The sequence below is a fragment of the Cetorhinus maximus genome, chromosome 14 (assembly GCF_964194155.1).
Source record: "Cetorhinus maximus chromosome 14, sCetMax3.hap1.1, whole genome shotgun sequence".
Lineage (NCBI taxonomy): Eukaryota > Metazoa > Chordata > Chondrichthyes > Lamniformes > Cetorhinidae > Cetorhinus > Cetorhinus maximus.
Window position 1 is genome coordinate 101,454,969 of NC_135892.1, and position 19,334 is coordinate 101,474,302.

General features: G+C 45.6%; 1 protein-coding gene across 5 annotated transcripts in view; it reads left to right on the top strand.

Moving 5' to 3' along the window:
• Window positions 1–19,334, top strand: part of crim1 (cysteine rich transmembrane BMP regulator 1 (chordin-like)) — a 212,232-nt gene that overhangs the window by 104,877 nt on the left and 88,021 nt on the right. For 4 of the 5 annotated variants that reach the window (XM_078557345.1, XM_078557344.1, XM_078557347.1 and 1 more), the window contains exons 3-5: window positions 3,176–3,418; window positions 9,690–9,810; window positions 13,263–13,384. In XM_078557345.1, coding sequence (XP_078413471.1) covers window positions 3,176–3,418; window positions 9,690–9,810; window positions 13,263–13,384 — 486 coding nt within the window. The remainder of the gene's footprint in view (window positions 1–3,175; window positions 3,419–9,689; window positions 9,811–13,262; window positions 13,385–19,334) is intronic. The other variant, XM_078557349.1, reaches the window with a different exon arrangement.

The following is a 19,334-nucleotide window of genomic DNA, read 5'->3' on the forward strand; positions in this document are numbered from 1 at the left end:
AATCCTCTAGTTCCATCCTTCTGTGCGTTCCCCTGCCTCCCTAATTACCCCCTCTCTTCCCCCCTGCATCTTTATAAAAGCCCCTTAGAAAAACTTTGCCATGGATTTGGTCATCTTCCTCCCGCACTTGCCCAACGTGGCCCAGAAGTCCCGATCAATTAATATTTTTTTCCTCTCAGAAGAGTTTTGGGATGTTTTTCTTTGTTCAGGATATCGGATCAATGTAAATTGCTGTGGTTTTATCACTCTTTTGAATCATAAAGGTCTGTGTTCACACAGGAGGCTCAGTGAAACCTAAACAGACCTCAGGCTTGGTTAGCATGTGTCAGGATCAGTAAAGTGAAACAGTTGCTCAGAGTTAAGGCTAAGTCTTAACTTGCTTGACAAGTGTTTTGTTTATGCCGCAGTTACTAATCATTGCAGGAAGTGGCTGTTGAGTTACTAAGCCCCACATTTGGAGAGATGCAGCTGTTATTTATATTCTTTCCCTTCCAGTTCCTTTCCCTTTGTTTCCATCCCTCTTTTACCCTCTCAAGGACGTTGTGTTTTGCTGGAATACAACCTCCTGGGTACTTGTAGCCTTCTGATGCCTCATGCAGCTGGTGAGTGTGAATGCTGGCAAGCTATTCCACTACAAAAGTAGGAATGACAGCCAAAACTAATCCTCTCTTCACCCAAAGTTCCCACATGCATACTTCATCAGTGGTCATCAGGGGCAGAAGCCACCTTCCCTCCCACCTCACTGGTGATATTTCCCCTCTCTCAGTCCAAATTGAGCTGGTGGGCCACAATCAAAAGAAAGTAATGTTCATGCCACACAAGTGCCAGATAATAACTCTCCCCAACAAGAGTGAATCCAGCCATCTGTCCTTGACATTCAGCTGCATTACTGTCATGAAGAGATATTAGTGTATATAATGTTATTGGAAATTATTTTAAATTGGGCTTGTAGTAGGTTCTGTGTCTGTGGGTGTGACTGTGTGTGTGTGTTAATTGGATTAAAGCCAGCTAGTCTGGGTGCTTTGATGAATAGTAGTTTTGAGACGTTAAACAGTAAGGTAAAGGGGACATTTGCATTTTGTTGAATAAACCATTCAAAGACTGGGGGTGAAATCTTGCGCCAAGCTAGGGGACACTGAGCAATATGTTTATATTACTAATAAAAATAAAAGTTAGGATCTATCAAGCTGGGGTCCACTCTGGGATCAAGCTTGTCCAGGGGTAGCCTCAGCTTGGATCGTAACAATTACCATTGCTGAATCCCCTACTATCGACATCCTGGGGTTACCATTGACCAGGTACTTAACTGATCAGCCATATAAATACTGTGGCTGCAAGAGCAGATCAGAGGCTGGGAATTCTGCGGCGTGTAACTCACTTCCTGACTTCCGAAGCCTGATCACCATCTACAAGGCACAAGTCAGGAGGTTAACCCGAATACTCTCCACTTGCCTGGGTGAGTGTGGCTCCAACAACACTCAAGAAGCTCGACACCATCCAGGACAAAACAGCCTGCTTGTTTGGCACCCAATCCACTACCTTAAACATTCACTTGCTCCACTACTGGTGCACTGTGGCACCTGTGTGTGCCATCTGCAAGATGCACTACAGTTATTCACCAAGGCTCCTTCAACAGCACCTTCCACGCGTACGCAACCTTTACCACCTAGAAAGATAAGAACAGCAGATGCATGGGAACACCGCTATAAGCGAGCTTTCCTCCAAGCCACACACCATCCTGACTTGGAAATATATTACCATTCCTTCACCGTCGCTGGGTCAAGACCCTGAAACTCCCTTCCTGACAGCACTTTAGGTGTGCTTACACTAAGTGGACTGCAGCGGTTCAAGAAGGCAGCTCACCACCACCTTCTCAGGGGCAACTAGGGATGAACAACAAATGCTGGCCCAGCCACGGACACTCAGATCCCATGAAAAAACTGGAAATAAAACCAGGGACCTTCCTGGCCTGGAGTTTTACCCCCCTGCATAGTATATTCAACTACAAAGTCATTGTAGAAGCCAAAGATTAAGCTGTTAAAACTGTATTGCTTCAGCGATTACTTCATTTCAACTCTGTGTGGTCAAACTCTCTCCCTTCCTCTCTCCCTCTTTCTATCGCATGCACTTGTGCTCAGGCAACCTTTGAACATCAGGAATTGTTTTTTGAAAAAAAAAACACAAAATGAAGTAAAAGAGAAACGACTTAGAAATGTTCGAGAGTCATCTGTGATGTCCCAGTCATTAAATGCACCAGTCGGTATGGCTGTGAGTGGTTAGGAACAGACTTCACCCCTCTTCAAAGCCCAGTTTCAAAGCCTCTGGTGAGGCACTAGTACAGGTGATCCCAATGTCCTTTTTTAGCTCAGGAAGCAAACAATCATCCAAGAGTCCTGCTTCTGACTGCTATCCAACATGATTCTTATCAGAAGAAAGAAAGGAGAGAGGGAGGGAGGAAGCAAGGCGGGAGGAAGGGAAGATGGAGGGAGGGATGGAAGGAAGAACCTGCATTGATATGAAAAGATTATGGACAGTGGAGGTCGGATGAGGGGGGTTGGCGATTGGCCGTGATGCCTTCCCCATTCAGCCACAGATGAATTGTCAGCTGGCGTTGATTGGCTGGGCTCACCTGGGTGAAGCACCCAAGGGTGGCAGCTCACTGTGGAACTGTGAATCCAGCAAGAGCCAGGAGAGGAGGGGAGAACTGGCAGCAAAACCACTACGGCAAGTGCCGGAGTGTAAATTGGGCCAGTGTTGTGCAGAAGCTGAGGGGTGGACAGCGTAATGCATTTCTCTAATACAGTAAAATCTTTGTTATACCGGCATGCTTGGGCAATGGGTGGTGTCACTTAAACAAAAGTGCCAGTTAATGGGGAGTTACACTACTCCAGACACAAGACAAGGTGCAGTATATCTTTGTTCAGGCACAATAACCAAAACTGACCCAATAATTTAATGATTTCAGTGTAAAACCTAAGAACAACTTCTGCAGATTTACGGTCCATCATCATTATTAGTTTTTTTTTTAAAAGAATGCATCATCCGAACATTGAAAGTGATCGGACCTCTAAAAAAAAACACAGGCCGTCAGAAATTCCGGTTACTGGAGAATTCCGGTCGGGAGAGTGCCGAGTAACGCAAAGCTCACTGTATATCCTCACTTCTTATTTTTCAGAGGAGAAGCCAGACTGCTCTAAAGCCAGGTGTGAGGTCCAGTTCTCCCCCCGTTGCCCGGAAGACTCCATCCTGATTGAAGGTTACGCCCCTCCCGGCGAGTGTTGCCCCCTCCCAAGCCGCTGCGTCTGCAATCCAGCTGGTTGTTTGCGGAAAGTCTGTCAGCCTGGATACCAGAGTATTCTAGTTTCCAAAGCATCAGGAAAGCCTGGGGAATGCTGCGACCTGTACGAATGCAAGAAAGGTTTGGGAAAAGAATCACTTACTTTCAGTTCAAGAGACTACTTGGGAATGATATAAGTAAAACGCTGGCGGTGTTACACAATTAACACTTATTGTTTGGTTTTGTGGGAAGGAAACCGCGTTTCTCTAGATATTAATAATATTTGACTATAGAATATATTAAAAATGTTACAGATGCAACCACTTCATTCACTCAATTTCTCTGTTATAAATTCATATTCTGTCCACATTTATAGTGAAGACTGCCAATATAAACTTGTCAACCTGTAAATATACCCTCCTGCCAGTGATGGCAGTATAGCAGCTCAACTTTGTTGGAACCAATTCTATTTCTTGGCTTCCCAAATTGGCGTAACTTATATCAGTGTTGTATGATAGAATGTGTAACTTCAAGATGGGAACTTACTGCACACTCCAGTGCAATTAAGTATTGCACTCTTTTCATTTTGTGCTAGCTTCTAATAATGTTGTCAGCAGGGCAGTACCAGAATGACTTCAGCTGAAATGAAAATGGAAAGTTGTAGCTGGCTACACTATCCACCATTGCCCCATTAATGCTGCTGCTGCCAAATATTATTATTACACCCACCCCCTATGTGTGCAAGCATCTTGCCTCTTACATCTATAACATTTTGAAAATGCCAGAAGTATATAAAAAGGGGGAGAGTACTGCCGTCATTTAAAACTTTTTTTTCTCTCCCTCCCCTTGAACCCAAAATTTACAAACGCGTGCCAATCTACAAACTTCCCTCACCGTGGCAGTTAACCTCTGATTGACCTCCGGTGTGTTCACTTCCAGAAGTTAGGCTTCCTACCGTTAAGGGCGGCGGGGGGGTGGGTGGTTAGCTTAAAGCACAGCTTCACCTTAATAGCAATAATAATGGATAGAATTTCTGCAGGTTCTCCAACAAACCTCTACCAAAGTTTCAACTGACATTCAGGAGAATCCCTAGAGATTACTGGGTATTTATGTGGCTTGTGGCATGAAGCTCAAAAGTTATCTTATCACCATAAATCTTCTGCTTTATGAGATCCTCAAATATATTATCAAAATAAAGCTCCTTTTTTTTCGTATTTTTCTCAAGAATTTGCCAAAGGTTTAGGTTAGAAGGCAACACAGCGATGCTGGCTCACCAATGCACAAGCCCATGAGATGAATGAATACGAATATGGGGAGGTGGTGGTATTGTGGTAATATCAGTGGAGGCCTAGGCTGATGCTTTGGGGACATGGATTCAAATCCCACCACAGCAGATTAATAGTTCAATTAATAAATCTGGAATATAAAGATAGCCTTAGTAATGCTCACTGATTAATGTAAAAACCCATCTGGTTCACTACTGTCCCTTAGGGAAGGAAATCTGCATCCTTACCTGGTCTGCCCTGCATGTGACTCCGAACTCACAGCAATGTGGTTGACTCTTAACTGCTCTCTGAAATGGCCTAGCAAGCTACTCAGTTCAAGGACAATTAGGGATGGGCCACAAATGCTGGCCTTGATGGTGACACCCAGATCCCATGAAAGAATAAATTATAAAAAAATACATGGGGACAGGCATAGGCCATTTACTCCTTTAAGCCTAATCAGTTAGATTGTGGGTGCCCTGTATTCTCAACTACATTTATCTGCCTTTGTTCCATATCACTAATAATGCCCTTGCCTAACAAAAAAAATCTCAATTTTGAAATTTTGAATTGACACCCAGCCTCAAAAGCTTTATGGGGGAGAGAGTTCCAGACTTCCACGACCCTCTTTGTGAAGCAGTACTTCATGACATCATCCCTGAATGGCCTATTTTTAAGATTATGCCTTCCTTCTTCTGGACCTTCCAAACATTTTCTCTCTATCTACCCTATCAAAGAATTATATTCCCATGGCAAATTATCTCTAATCAGAACACAAGTTGTGGTGACAAACTGCAAGCAGGGAATGGCTTCAGGGTGAAAGGGGGGGTTATGAGCCATGGGAGAAAGGCAGGCGAAGAAGATGGGAGAGAAAACGTTTGAAACCGAGTGAATGCATGTTTGATTCCTTTCTGTCTTCTGCGATCCCAGTGTCAGCCATTGTGCTGCAGGCAGGTACTGAACAGAGTCCTTCACTCCTCTCAAGAGAAGGAATGTTTGAAGGACTGTCCCAACCAGGAAGAGCCAAGAGCTGCATTAATGGTAGCCTGGGAGCATCCCATCACGATTATCTTTCGATCTTCAGAGTAATGAGTAACTTGGAGTGTATGACGCTCCTGTGACTTCTGAAATCATAACCGAAGCTTCCCATACCTCCCTGGTTCTTTCATTCTTTGGGCAGAATTTTACGGTCTGGCCGGCCATATTTTTCGGTCCTGGCAAAGTGAGTGGACTTTCGAACGACTCGCTGCATTTTCCAGTCCCGCCCCCCCCACCACATCAAGGTCGTAAAATTCCACCCTTTCTGTCAATCTCTCATTTCACTCTGTCTAATTTTCTGTGTTTACTCTCTCCTATTTTTCTCCTATTCTCTCTCCCTGCCTCTTTATCTCCCTCTCTCTTTCTTTCTCTCTCTTTCTCCTGCTCGATGCCCCTTTCCACCATCCTCAGGAATTCTCTGCTTACATTTCGTCACCACGATTAGGTCCTGATTAAAAATAGCTCTAATTTGCCATGAGAACATGAGTATTTTTAGGATCAGTTGGCCCAAACAAACCCAACAACCCTTTTAAGTTCTGATTGAATCCAGTCTTCTGTCCAGTGAGATAACAACCAGACGTTGTGAAAAGTCAGGAGTAGTGTTTCCTTTGTCAACTTGTTTCAGCTGTCATCAGCGATAGGGGAAAACAGAGGCACACGATCCGCACTACATGCAGGTGCTGGTATTTTTTTGTTAACAATTCTTCAAATGCCAGCCAGTTCTGGAATTCCCCCACACCTGATAAAACACAAAATAAGTAACCTACTTAGTGAAAGGTTTCCCCTCATTCATCAATGCTGTGCAAATGCGAGCATCTGATCTCTGTCAAATGAACGGGAAGCAAAGATACTGCAGATGCTGGGAATCTGAAATAGTAACAGAAAATGCTGGAAGTATTCAGCAGATCAGGCAGCACCTGTAAAGATAGAGAAACCTGTCATTAGAACTGGGAAACATAGTTGGTTTTAAGTGAGTGAAAATGGTGGGGGAGCTTGGGAAAAAGAACGAAAGGAAATGTCTAAGGTAGGTTGGAAGGCAGGAGAGATTAAATGACAAAAGGATTGGTGGGTTGGTGTCAGGCCAAAGGGAGAGTCATGGGGCAAGTAAAGAAACAAAAGGTGGTTATAGAGGAGGTGTGAATGGCAGAATGATGATCAGCTGCTGTCCAAAAGCAAAAACAAGAGAATAATGAGTTAAAACCAAGACGTGCAAGAAAACTATATGGGGGCAGAATTTATGGTCTGGAATTGTTGAACTGTCTGTTGAGTCCAGAATGTTGTAAACAGTCTAATTGAAAGATGGGGTGCTGTTCCTCCTTGAGCTTTATTGGGACACTGCTGGAGGCCGAGGACAGAGAGGTTAAGGGGCAAGCAAGGTGGAGAATTAAAACGACAGGCACTGGAAACTCAGGGTCACAAGTGCAGTGAAAGCTGAAGTTTACTGATTTAGTCTTTGTGATTTGTTGACAAAATCTAGGCCCTTACTAACAAACTAAACAATCATCCCAAAGGCATTACATCATCCAGTGAACTAGTCAATCTCTACTATCCCTTCATATTACCCTGTGAACTTGCCCTTCTCTGCCATGGCATTGTTGTTGTTGGTTTGTCCATCATTGTCGAGGATAAAAGCTGGTGCTTCATCTCCAATTTAACACAGGCTCTGGGTTGTCATATGACTGTAAAGTCTGATTTTCATGGGGAATGTTTTCCCACATAACAGGATATTGGATGTCAGATTGACCTGAGGGCTGATCTTTCCTTAATTTCCTTTGGGCTTAACTGGGTATGACTTGCTTTATCGTGCCTTCGTGAATCATCTGCAACTTTTGCCCAACACAAGCTCCCAAGTATTAGTCGTGCTGCCACATTTTCTTTAGATTGGTCTTTAGGCAAGCCTTATATCTTTTGAACTGACCACCGTGAGAGTGTGATTAGGATTGCCCAGATGTTCAATGAGTTTCACTGCTTGACTTTGCTACTCTTCTTCATATGCATGCTGCCTCTTGGGAGACATCGTCCAAAGACATAGGGTCAGCTTTCGCATGTACACTGGTGATTCGCGGCTCTACCTCAGTGTGGTCAGTGGTTAGACTTGAGCTGTTCCCTAGCATCTGATTTCATTCCGCTCCCTGGCTACCATCTCAGGCTGAACCAGACTGTTCGCAATCCCTGTTTCCTTTTTGACCCCAAACTGAGATTCCAATCCCATGCCCATCACAAAAACCGCCTACTTTGGTACCATCACCTGTCTCAACCCATCTGCTGCAGAAACCCTCACCCATGCCTTTGTCACCTCCAGATGATTCCAATGCTTTCCTAGACAAACTTCTATCTTCCAATTTCCAAGTTCAGTTCATCCAAAACTCTGCCCTGTTTAGCCACACCAGTTCTTCCTCATGCGTCACCTCTGTGCTCACTTTGGCTCCCAGTCACCATGCCTCAAATTTAAAACTTCCATCATTGTGTTAAAACCATTTCATAGCCTCACCCTATAACCTTATTGTAATATCTAAAACCTTCTCCAGCCCTACAACCCTCTGAGAACTTTGCGTTCTCCAACTCTGTCTCCTTGTGCATTATTGATCCCTTTAGCAGCCATGCGGTTAGACATCTGGACCCTACTGCCCGGAATTCTCTTCCTAACCTTTCCTTCCGTGTCCTTTTTTATACCAACCTTTGACGATGTTAGTCTCCCCCATCGTTACATCTCCTCCTTTGTCTCAGTGTCAATTTTATCCTGATTACGCACCTAAACAGGTGAAGAGTCTGGGGATGTTTTTCATCATTGTAGGCGCTATGTAAGTACGTGTTGTTGTTGTAACGAGCTTGGGCTAAAATCATATTTTGCAATGTTAGTAATAAAACCATTAGCGTGCTCTTGTGAAATCCACAGGTTGGAAGCCTTTAAAAAACAGACAGAGGAATTTTAAGTGAAACCATGAACACATTTGTTACTAATATCGCATCACACGATTTCAATCCTTTTTGTATTCAAAGAACATTGAGCCTGTTAAACCCACAGAAACTGACAGTCAGCTTCCCTTCTCCCTTGCACACATACTCACAAACACTCGCGCACACACACGTGCACATTCAAACACAAACACAAATACTCACTCGTGCACACTCACTGACACACACACATACACACTCATGCATGCTCACTCGCTCACACATGCACGTGCACGCACACACACACACACACACACACAGTCCCGTTGCTCTGTCAGGAGAAGTATTCAAGACACTCAAAGACAATTCTCCATCCTATCCAGCAGACTGAAGAAGACCACATGTAGCAGCTTTAGCTGATCATGAGATTTTATCAACTTTACTTTAAATTTCACAAATCATTTAGCTAAATGTAAAAGCATAAGGCTTCCATCCAGAGCTCAGTGGTAGGAAAGAAGAGGGGAGGGCACCCGGAAAAATCTAAGGTACTAATTTACTGGGTTTGTGCCAATTCCCCTTATCCTTTCCCCCACACCACCTGCTTTATGGAATTATAGAATGATTACAACACTGAAGGAGGCTATTCAGCCTATCATGTCTGTGCCAGCTCTCTACAAGAGCAACAAGCTTAGTCCCAATCTCCCATGGCCCTGCAAATCTTTTCTTCTCAGCTAACTACCCAATTCCCTTTGGAAGGTCTTGATTGAATCTGCCTCCACCACACTCTTGGGCAGTAACCTGCTGCATAAACAAGTTTTTCCTCACGTCACCATTGCTTCTTTTACTAATCACCTGAAATTGGTGTCCTCAGCTTCTGGACCTTTCTGTCAATGAGGGACAGTTTGTCCGTACCTACTCTGTCTAGACCCCCCCCCTCATGATTTTGAACACCATTAGGCAGGTGGGGCAGTGAGATCTCAGAACATAAATGCTGGAGTAGCTGGCAGTCATGGTAAGGCAGCAAACCTTCCTACTGTCCTCAGCAAAGCTCCATCGCAGAAGGAAGTCATGTCTAGAAGTTACAGTTCGCAGTGACAACACGCAGCTGCTTAATACGTCCAGTATCTGAAGTGGTTAATTCTCCCTGCGCATCTCCCAAACTAACAAAAAGCACTGAGTGCTCGACGTTGACGCTTTCTTTTTGCCTCTCGTAGTCTATAATGTGGACTGCAGCACCGTGGATTGCCCTGCCATTCAGCAAGCGGTCTGCCCGCCCGACAGCTACGAGACTGCGACCCGGTTGACTGCCGACGGCTGCTGCACTCTCCCGACACGGTGAGTCTTCCTGCTGGTGCTGGTACTGGCAGTGGTGGGAAGGAGATTCATCACCCCGCAGGATGTACCATGTCAAACCCGGGCTGTTCAATTGTTCCATCTGTTGAGGGTTTATTTATACAGAAACTATAAATGAAATGATGATTTTGTAGGACCAGAATGAATAGGCTATAGACTCACATTGAATCGCTAATATATACACATCATTTCTAGAAAAAAGGAGTGACTTGATTGAGGTCTTTATAATAATGTCAGGCCGTGATAGGGCAGATGTGGAGAAAATATCTGCACTTGTGGGGAGACCAAAACTATGGGCCATAACTATATGATAGTCACTAATACATCTTACAAGAACTTGAGGAAAACTTCTTGACCCTGAGAGTGGTTAGAATGTGGAATGCCTTACCACAAGGAGTAGTTGAGGTAACTAGCATGGATGAGTTTAAGGGGAGGCTAGATAAACAACATGAGCCAGAAAGGAGCAGAAGTAGAAGTCTGCTAATAGGGTTAGCTGAGGAAACATGGGAGGAGGCCTGTGTGGAGCATAAATACCAAGATGAACAAGTTTAGCTGACAAGTTTCTGATCTGAAGACTCAATGTAACTAGATAAATATGCTAATCTCAGCTAGGGCGATAACATTGGAATCACAATTCGCCTCAGTGGCCCTGGCGAGGGCATTCGGCCATTGTCCCTCTCCCTGTTCCTGATCAACTCTGATTCTGGCAGGGAATGTGGGCACTGGGTAAGAACAGGATTGGGATCAGCTCTGATTCCCTCTATGTTAGGCTAGCTAACTGACTCTTATTGCCAGTGAGACTAGGAATTATACAGTATCGAGGGTCAGAGCTTTCCAAGGAAAGAAAAAACTTGATAAAAACAAAAAACTGCGGATGCTGGAAATCCAAAACAAAAGCAGAATTACCTGGAAAAACTCAGCAGGTCTGGCAGCATCGGCAGAGAAGAAAAAAGTTGACGTTTCACGTCTTCATGACCCTTCAACAGAACTGAGTAATATTAGGAGAGGGGTGAAATATAAGCTGGTTTAAGGTGGGGGGAGAGAAGTTTGGGGGGGGTGGGGGGCGGTGGTTGTAGGGACAAGCAAGCAGTGATAGGAGCAGATAATCAAAAGATGTCACAGACAAATAAACAAAGAGGTGTTGAAGGTGGTGATATTATCTAAACGAATGTGCTGATTAAGAATGGAAGGCAGGACACACAAGGTACAGCTCTAGTGGGGGTGGGGTGGAAAGACTAACAGGGCATTAAAGGTATAGATTTAAAAATAATGCAAATAGGTGGGAAAAGAAAAATCTATATAAATTATTGGAAAAAACAAAAGGAAGAGGGAAGAAACGGAAAGGGGGTGGGGATGGAGGAGGGAGTTCAAGATCTAAAGTTGTTGAATTCAATATTCAGTCCAGAAGGCTGTAAAGTGCCTAGCCGGAAGATGAGGTGCTGTTCCTCCAGTTTGTGTTGGGCTTCACTGGAACAATGCAGCAAGCCAAGGACAGACATGTGGGCAAGAGAGCAGGGTGGAGTGTTAAAATGGCAAGTGACAGGGAGGTTTGGGTCTTTCTTGCGGACAGACCGCAGGTGTTCTGCAAAGCGGTCGCCCAGTTTGCGTTTGGTCTCTCCAATGTAGAGGAGACCGCATTGGGAGCAACGAATGCAGTAGACTAAGTTGGGGGAAATGCAAGTGAAAGGCTGCTTCACTTGAAAGGAGTGTTTGGGCCCTTGGACGGTGAGGAGAGAGGAAGTGAAGGGGCAGGTGTTGCATCTTTTGCATTTGCATGGGGAGGTGCCGTAGGTGGGGGTTGAGGAGTAGGGGGTGATGGAGGAGTGGACCAGGGTGTCCCGGAGGGAACGATCCCTATAGAATGCCGCCGGTGGGGTGAAGGGAAGATGTGTTTGGTGGTGGCATCATGCTGGAGTTGGCGGAAATGGCGGAGGATGATCCTTTGAATGCAGAGGCTGGTGGGGTGATAAGTGAGGACAAGGGGGACCCTATCATGTTTCTGGGAGGGAGGAGAAGGCGTGAGGGCGGATGCGCGGGAGATGGGCCGGACACGGTTGAGGGCCCTGTCAACGACCGTGGGTGGAAAATCTCGGTTAAGGAAGAAGGAGGACATGTCAGAGGAACTGTTTTTGAAGGTAGCATCATCAGAACAGATGCGACGGAGGCGAAGGAACTGAGAGAATGGGATGGAGACCTTACAGGAAGCGGGGTGTGAGGAGCTGTAGTCGAGGTGGCTGTGGGAGTCAGTAGGCTTGTAATGGATATTGGTGGACAGTCTATCACCAGAAATTGAGACAGAGAGGTCAAGGAAGGGAAGGGAAGTGTCAGAGATGGACCATGTGAAAATGATGGAGGGGTGGAGATTGGAAGCAAAATTAATAAATTTTTCCAAGTCCCGACAAGAGCATGAAACAGCACCGAAGTAATCATCGATGTACCGGAGAAAGAGTTGTGGGAGGGGGCCGGAGTAGGACTGGAACAAGGAATGTTCCACATACCCCATAAAGAGACAGGCATAGCTGGGGCCCATGCGGGTACCCATAGCCACACCTTTTATTTGGAGGAAGTGAGAGGAGTTAAAGTAGAAATTGTTCAGTGTGAGAACAAGTTCAGCCAGACTTGATACTGGTTTCAAGAAAGAATGAAATGATAAATGAAATCTCAGTATTTCTGCATTCTTGGGTACTCAGTCTCAGCAGTGAACACCCCTGGATCAGGTACAGCACAGTCTGAGCAGTAGAGATCATCATTGCCAACCCAAGGACTCACTAGGCCTCACCTCCTACTCCACTGGTGGGATAATTTACCATTAACCATACCGCCCATCCCTGGCTGTGACCATCAATTAGTATGAGATTAAGAGCAGTTCTGAGCCGTGGCTCCGTGTCTTTTAGGAGCTGGACTGAGATGGCCTATATCTATTTCATAGTTTATAGCCAGTCATCCTGTGCGGGATCAAACCCAGGTGGCATAGACGTAAAGCCAATGCCAAACTCAATGTCCCATGTCATTAGCCTTTAGGCTAAGGTGTAACAATGGTGAATGCTGCCATTTATTGCCAAGTATGGGGAATCACAGGAGCCTTGGTTGGTGCTACAGGACTGTTTCCAATGTGTTTCTGCAGCTCCTTCTCCCAGCATCTCAATTTAGCTTGTGGCAAGTAAATAGTGGAAAAAGTGCCAAGTTAGCAGGTGCAGTTTTTAAGCTGAATTCCACCCCTCAAGCTATTTAGAAAGAAAACCCACACACACTCAGGAAAATCAGGCACGATGGATGGTAACGCAACTTCAGGCCAGAGTTGCCTGCTTAGGAAGAATATAGTCTTGAGTACGCTGAATGGACGCAGCGCTTGTGACCTCCTCTTGGGCATCCACATGTTTCACTGCATTCCCGCCGTCAAAGCACTCATTTGTTGTGTCTTGTTTGGGTTCCAGGTGCAAGTGTTTGCTGGGAATCTGTCGAGTCCCTAAGTGTGAGGCGGGCACTGTGCCACGAATAATTTCCCCTGGGGATGGTGTCCCTGGAAAATGCTGCGATCTATTCGAGTGCATCAACGGTACGTGCTGATATAATAAAACTATAGTCTAAAGCTGGAAATGTTTGCGAAAAAAATGATTCCTTTGAAGGGGTGGGGGGGAGGGGGATAGGGCAGGTGGGGTGGTGGCGGGGGGTGCTGGTGGCAGAGGGTGTTTGTTGGCGGAGGGAGATTAATAAGCCAGAATGAGAAACTTGTTCTGCACAAGGCTGTGGGGGAGGTTTCAGAAATGGGCTGTTGTCAGCCTGTATTGATAGTACTTTAGACTAATTAAAAAAGAAGTCTAAACAATGTCCACATTTAAACGTTTGAAAATGCCTTCAGTGCTTTTTACAACCTTTGGTTAAAAGCCCGCATCCCAGCTTTAAAGCCACGTTTTATTACTCCTTTCGCGCTCGTCTGCGTAACTTGATTACAGTTTTTATGAATGTTTGAAAAGCTCAGTGATATAAAAAAGCCCATTATTAGGAGATATATATAAAACACTGTGTATAGTCTGTGAAGTTGGGAATCCTGCTTTTCTTCCCCTCTTACTCCAAGTTTCCTCAGATCATGTACTATCTCCAGCTGTCTTTTGCTGTCAGGATGTGGGTAACACTGGCAAGGTTGCATTTATTGCCCTTCCTTAGTTGTGCCTGAGAAGACGCTGATGGAACTTCTTGAACCACTGCTCCACAGGTGGTAATGGTGCTCCCAAAATGGCGTTAGGCAGGGAATTGCTTTACATTAACCCAACAATGATGGCAGCTAGAGCAGAGATAAAATGCCAAAGTCAGGATGAGGTGTGACTTGGGAGGTCATAGTCATACAGTCATAGTCGTAGTGGTCTACAGCACAGAAAAAGGCCCTTTGGCCCATCGAGTCTGCGCCGGTCAAGCAAGTACCTAACTATTCTAATCCTATTTTCCAGCACCAGGCCCATAGCCTTGTTTGCCATGGCATCGCAAGTGCACATCCAAATACTTCTTAAATGTTATGAGGGTTTCTGCCTCTGCCACCCTTTCAGGCAGTGAGTTCCAGATTCCCACCACCCTCTGGGTGAAAAAATTCTTCCTCACATCCCCTCGAAACCTCCTGCCCCTTACCTTAAATCTATGCCCCCTGGTTATTGATCCCTCCACCAAGGGGAAAAGTTCCTTCCTGTCTACCCTATCTATGCCCCTCATAATTTTATACACTTCAATCATGTCCCTCCTCAATCTCCTCTGCTCCAGGGAAAATAACCCCAGTCAATCCAATCTCTCCTCATAACTAAAACTCTCCAGCCCAGGCAACATCCTGGTAAATCCCCTCTGCACTCTCTCTAGTGCAATCACATCCCTCCTATAATGCGGATTCCAGAACTGCACGCAATACTCTAGCTGTGGCCTAGCCAGCGTTTTATACAGTTCCAGCATAACCTCCCTGCTCTTATATTCTATGCCTCGGCTAATAAAAGCAAGTACCCCATATGCCTTCTTAACCACCTTATCTACCTGTCCCGCTACCTTAAGGGACCGGTGGACATGCACACCAAGGTCCCTCTGATCCTCGGTAATTCCCAGGGTCCTACCATTCATCATGCATTCCCATGCTTTGTTTATCCTGCCCAAGTGCATCACCTCACACTTATCCGGATTAAATTCCATTTGCTACTGATCAGCCCATCTGACCAGCCCGTCTATGTCCTCCTGTAATCTAAGGCTATACTCCTTACTATCATCCCACCAATTTTCATGTCATCCGCGAACTTACTGATCAACCCTCCTACATTCAAGTCTAAATCGTTTATATTTACCACAAACAGCAAGGGACCCAACACCGATCCCTGTGGAACCCCACTGGACACAGGCATCCAGTCACAAAAACACCCCTCGACCATCACCCTCTGCCTCCTGCCACTCGGCCAATTCTGGATCCAATTTGCCGAATTGCCTTGGATCCCATGGGCTCTTACCTTCGTTATCAGTCTCCGATGCGGGATCTTACCAAAAGCCTTGTTGAAGTCCAAGTAGACTACGTCAAATGCATTGCCCTCATCTGCACACCTGGTCACCTCTTCGAAAAATTCAATCAAATTGGTCAGACATGACCTCCCTTTAACAAAACCATGCTGACTGTCCTTGATTAATCCTTGTCTCTCTAAGTGTAGATTAATTCTGTCCCTCAGAGTTGATTTCAATAGTTTCCCCACCACTGAGGTTAGACTGACTGGCCCATAGTTCCCTGGTTTATCCCTCCCTCCCTTCTTGAATAACGGTACCACATTGGCTGTCCTCCAGTCCTCTGGCACCTCTCCTGTGGCCAGAGAGATATTGAAAATTATTGCCAGCGCCCCTGCTATCTCCTCCCTTGCCTTCCTCAACAGCCTGGTTTACATTTAATCCAGGCCTGGAGATTTATCTATGCTAATTTCCTTAATTATAGCACAGTCCTTCTGCCTGATTTCAATACCCACATCGTCCCTTTCACTTGTGAATGCAACACAAAGTATCCATTTAGAACCCTACCTACGTCTTCCGGCTCCACACACAAATTACCACTATGGTCCTTAATGGGCCCTATTCTTTCCCTAGTTATCCTCTTACTCTTAATGTACTTGTAAAATAACTTTGGATTTTCTTTTATTTTACCTGCCAAATTTTTTTCATGCCCCCTTTTTGCTCTCCTAATTTCCTTTTTAAGTTCCCCCTACACATTCGATACTCCTCTAGGGCTTCTGCTGTTTTGAGCCCTCGGTATCTGCCATAAGCCTCCCTTTTTCCCTTTATCCAATCCTGTATATCCCTCGACATCCAGGGTTCCCTAGATTTGTCCCACCCTTTATCTTTAGTGGAATATGTTGGCCCTGTACTCTCCCTATTTCCTTCTTGAATGAGTCCCACTGCTCTGACGCAGATTTACCTAAAAGTAGCTGCTCCTAGTCCACTCTGGCCAAATCATATCTGATCTTATTAAAACCAGCCTTCCCCCAACTTAGAACACTGATTTCTAGCCCATCCTTGTCCTTTTCCAAGACAACCTTGAATCTAACAGAGTTAAGATCACTATCTGCACAATGCTCCACCACTGATACCTCTACCACATGCCTGACTTCATTCCCTAAAATTAAGTCCAGGACCACCCCCTTCTACGTACTGGCTTAAAAAGCTCTCCTGAGTGCATTTTAAGGATTCCGCTCCCTCTAAACCTATCACACTATGATTAACCCAGTTAATGTTGGAGAAGTTGAAATCCCCCACTGTTGCTGCCCTATTGTTTTTACACTTCTCTGAAATTTGCCTGCATATCTGCTCTTCTATTTCTCTCTGAATGTTTGGGGGCCTACAGTGCACTCCCAGCAATGTGATTGCTCCTTTTTTGTTTTTCAGTTCTACCCATATGGCTTCATTTGAGGAGCCTTCTAAGTTGTCATCCCTCCTTACTGCTGCAATTGATTCCTTGATCAATATTGCGACACCCCCTCCTCTTTTACCTCCTTCCCTGTAAAGCCTGAAGACCCTATATCCTGGAATATTGAGCTGCCAATCCTGCCCCTCTCTCAACCATGTCTCTGTGACAGCTAGACATCATACTTCCACATGTTAACTTGTGCCCTCAACTCATCTGCCTTATTCGTCCGTCTCCTTGCATTAAAATAAATACCATCCATCCTTGCCAAACCCCCTTGTACCTTAACTGGCCTATAATTTCTATGCCTTCCAGACTCACTTGCTCTCTCTTCTAATTTTGGCTGTGAATCTCCCCTTGCTGAACCTTCTCTCAGGATCCCATCCCCCTGCCAAGTTAGCTTAAACCCTCCCCAACAGCACTAGCAAACCTCCCCTCAAGGCTATTGGTCCCATTCCGGTTCAGGTGCAACCCGTCCGCCTTGTACAGGTCCCACCACCCCCAGAAACAGGTCCCAATGTCCCAGAAATCTAAAGCCCTCCCTCCTGCACCATCTCTCCAGCCACTCATTCATCTGGGCTGACCTCCTATTTCTATACTCACTAGCGAGTGGCACCGGAAGTAATCCAGAGATTACTACCTTTGAGGCCCCGTTTTTTAATCTGCTTCGTAGCTCCTAAATTCTGCTTGCAGGACCTCATCCCTCTGTCTACCTATGTCTTTGGTACCAATATGTACCACGATTTCTGTCTGTTTGCCCGTCCCCCTTTAGTATGCCCTGCAGCCGTTCAGTGACATCCTACCACTATTGCTCTTCCCCTCTTTTTCCTCCCACCCCTGTGCAGCTGAGCCACTCACAGTGCCATGAGCGTGGCTGCACTCCCCAGAGGAACCGTCTCCCTCACAGTTTTCCAACACAGAAAAACGGTTCTCCAGCGAGATGCACCCTGGGGATTTCCTGACTACCTGCCTGACACCTTTCTTATGACTGATGGTCACCCTTTCCCTCTCTGCCTGCACTTCTGTAAGCCGTGGGGTGACCATGTCTAAAAACATGGTGCTATCTCAGCCTTGTGGATGCACCTCAGTGCTGCCAGCTGCCACTCAAGCTCCGAAACTTGGAGCTCCAGTAGGTGCAGTTGGTGGCACTTCCTGCACACTTGGTCGGTCAGAGCACAAGGAGCGTCTAGGACTTCCCACATGTTGCAGGCGGTACATAACATGGGACTGAGTTGCCCTGCCATGCCTCTAGTTGAAAAAAAAACCCTTACTTTAACTTAAATACAATTAAAAAAACGTTAAATTATTTATGTATTTTAAATAAAAACTAGAACTCTTACCTTTCCTTGGCTTAATCCATTTTAAGCTGGAGAAAAACACTTACCCACTACTCACCAATCAGCTCTCACCTTTGTGCTGTCGTCACTTTTTGAAGCTTCCCCGCACTCGTGCTGGTTCTGATCTCTCCGCCGCTCTCTCGCGCTGTCTTGTGATGTCACTCTTGTTATTTTCAACAAGAACTGACTGCAGGACACTCTTCCCAGACTCCAGTGGGAGGTGATGCCATTGCAATGTCACCGCTGCTCTCGTGCTTCCCAGTGATGGAGGTTGATGGGCTGGGAGGTGCTGTCGAAGTAAGTTCGCAGACCTCAGCCAGTCACTGCATCAGACGTGGTCAAGGCAGACTTTCCTGCCACTTTTCCCTCCATTTTGTGTGAGGGGCTTCCACCCATCTGCTTACGGGTACCTCCGGTCCACAAGCGATGCAGCTGATGCAAGAATTCGTCAGAACGGAGGGTTGGGCCCATCTTGATGCATTGTATTTTGTGGCTTCAACGTTCCAACTTACTGGGCTGCAGCAGGTTTTGCGAAGGACTGAAGAATTTAAAACCTTTGCCGTCAGCATGTCTGTCTTTTCATGTTTGTGTTGTTAGCGTTGCTGTTGGAACACCCCCATCTTCATTGTTGGTATTGCTGTTGGAACCACCCCCATCTTCATCGTTGGTATTGCTGTTGGAACACCCCCATCTTCATCGTTGGTATTGCTGTTGGAACACCCTCATCTTCATTGTTGGTGTTGCTGTTGGAACCACCCCCATCTTCATCGTTGGTATTGCTGTTGGAACACCCCCATCTTCATCGTTGGTATTGCTGTTGGAACACCCTCATCTTCATTGTTGGTGTTGCTGTTGAAACACCCCGATCTTGAATGTCCCATAAACCAGTAACCCTCCTGAATTGATTTTTTTTATTCTTTCATGGGATGTGAGCATCATGGGCAAGGCCAAGATTTGTTGCCAATCCCTAATTACCCTTAAGAAGGTGGTGGTAAGCCGTCTTCCTATAGCGCTGCAATCCATCTGGTATAGGTACACCTACAGTGCTATTAGGTATGGGGGCTTTATTCACTCAAGCCTCTGTCAGTGATATGTTGGGCTTGTTCATTCTTCTTTCAGTCTCCCTGTAATTGGCTCTATGCATCACTCTTGATCACCCTGCTAAAGACCCTGTGTGAGAAAACTCAAGAAGTCAGCTTGCCATTCTGTCACCCAGCACTTTGGCAACATCCACATCCTCTGCACCCAAGCAGAATCATGCCTTC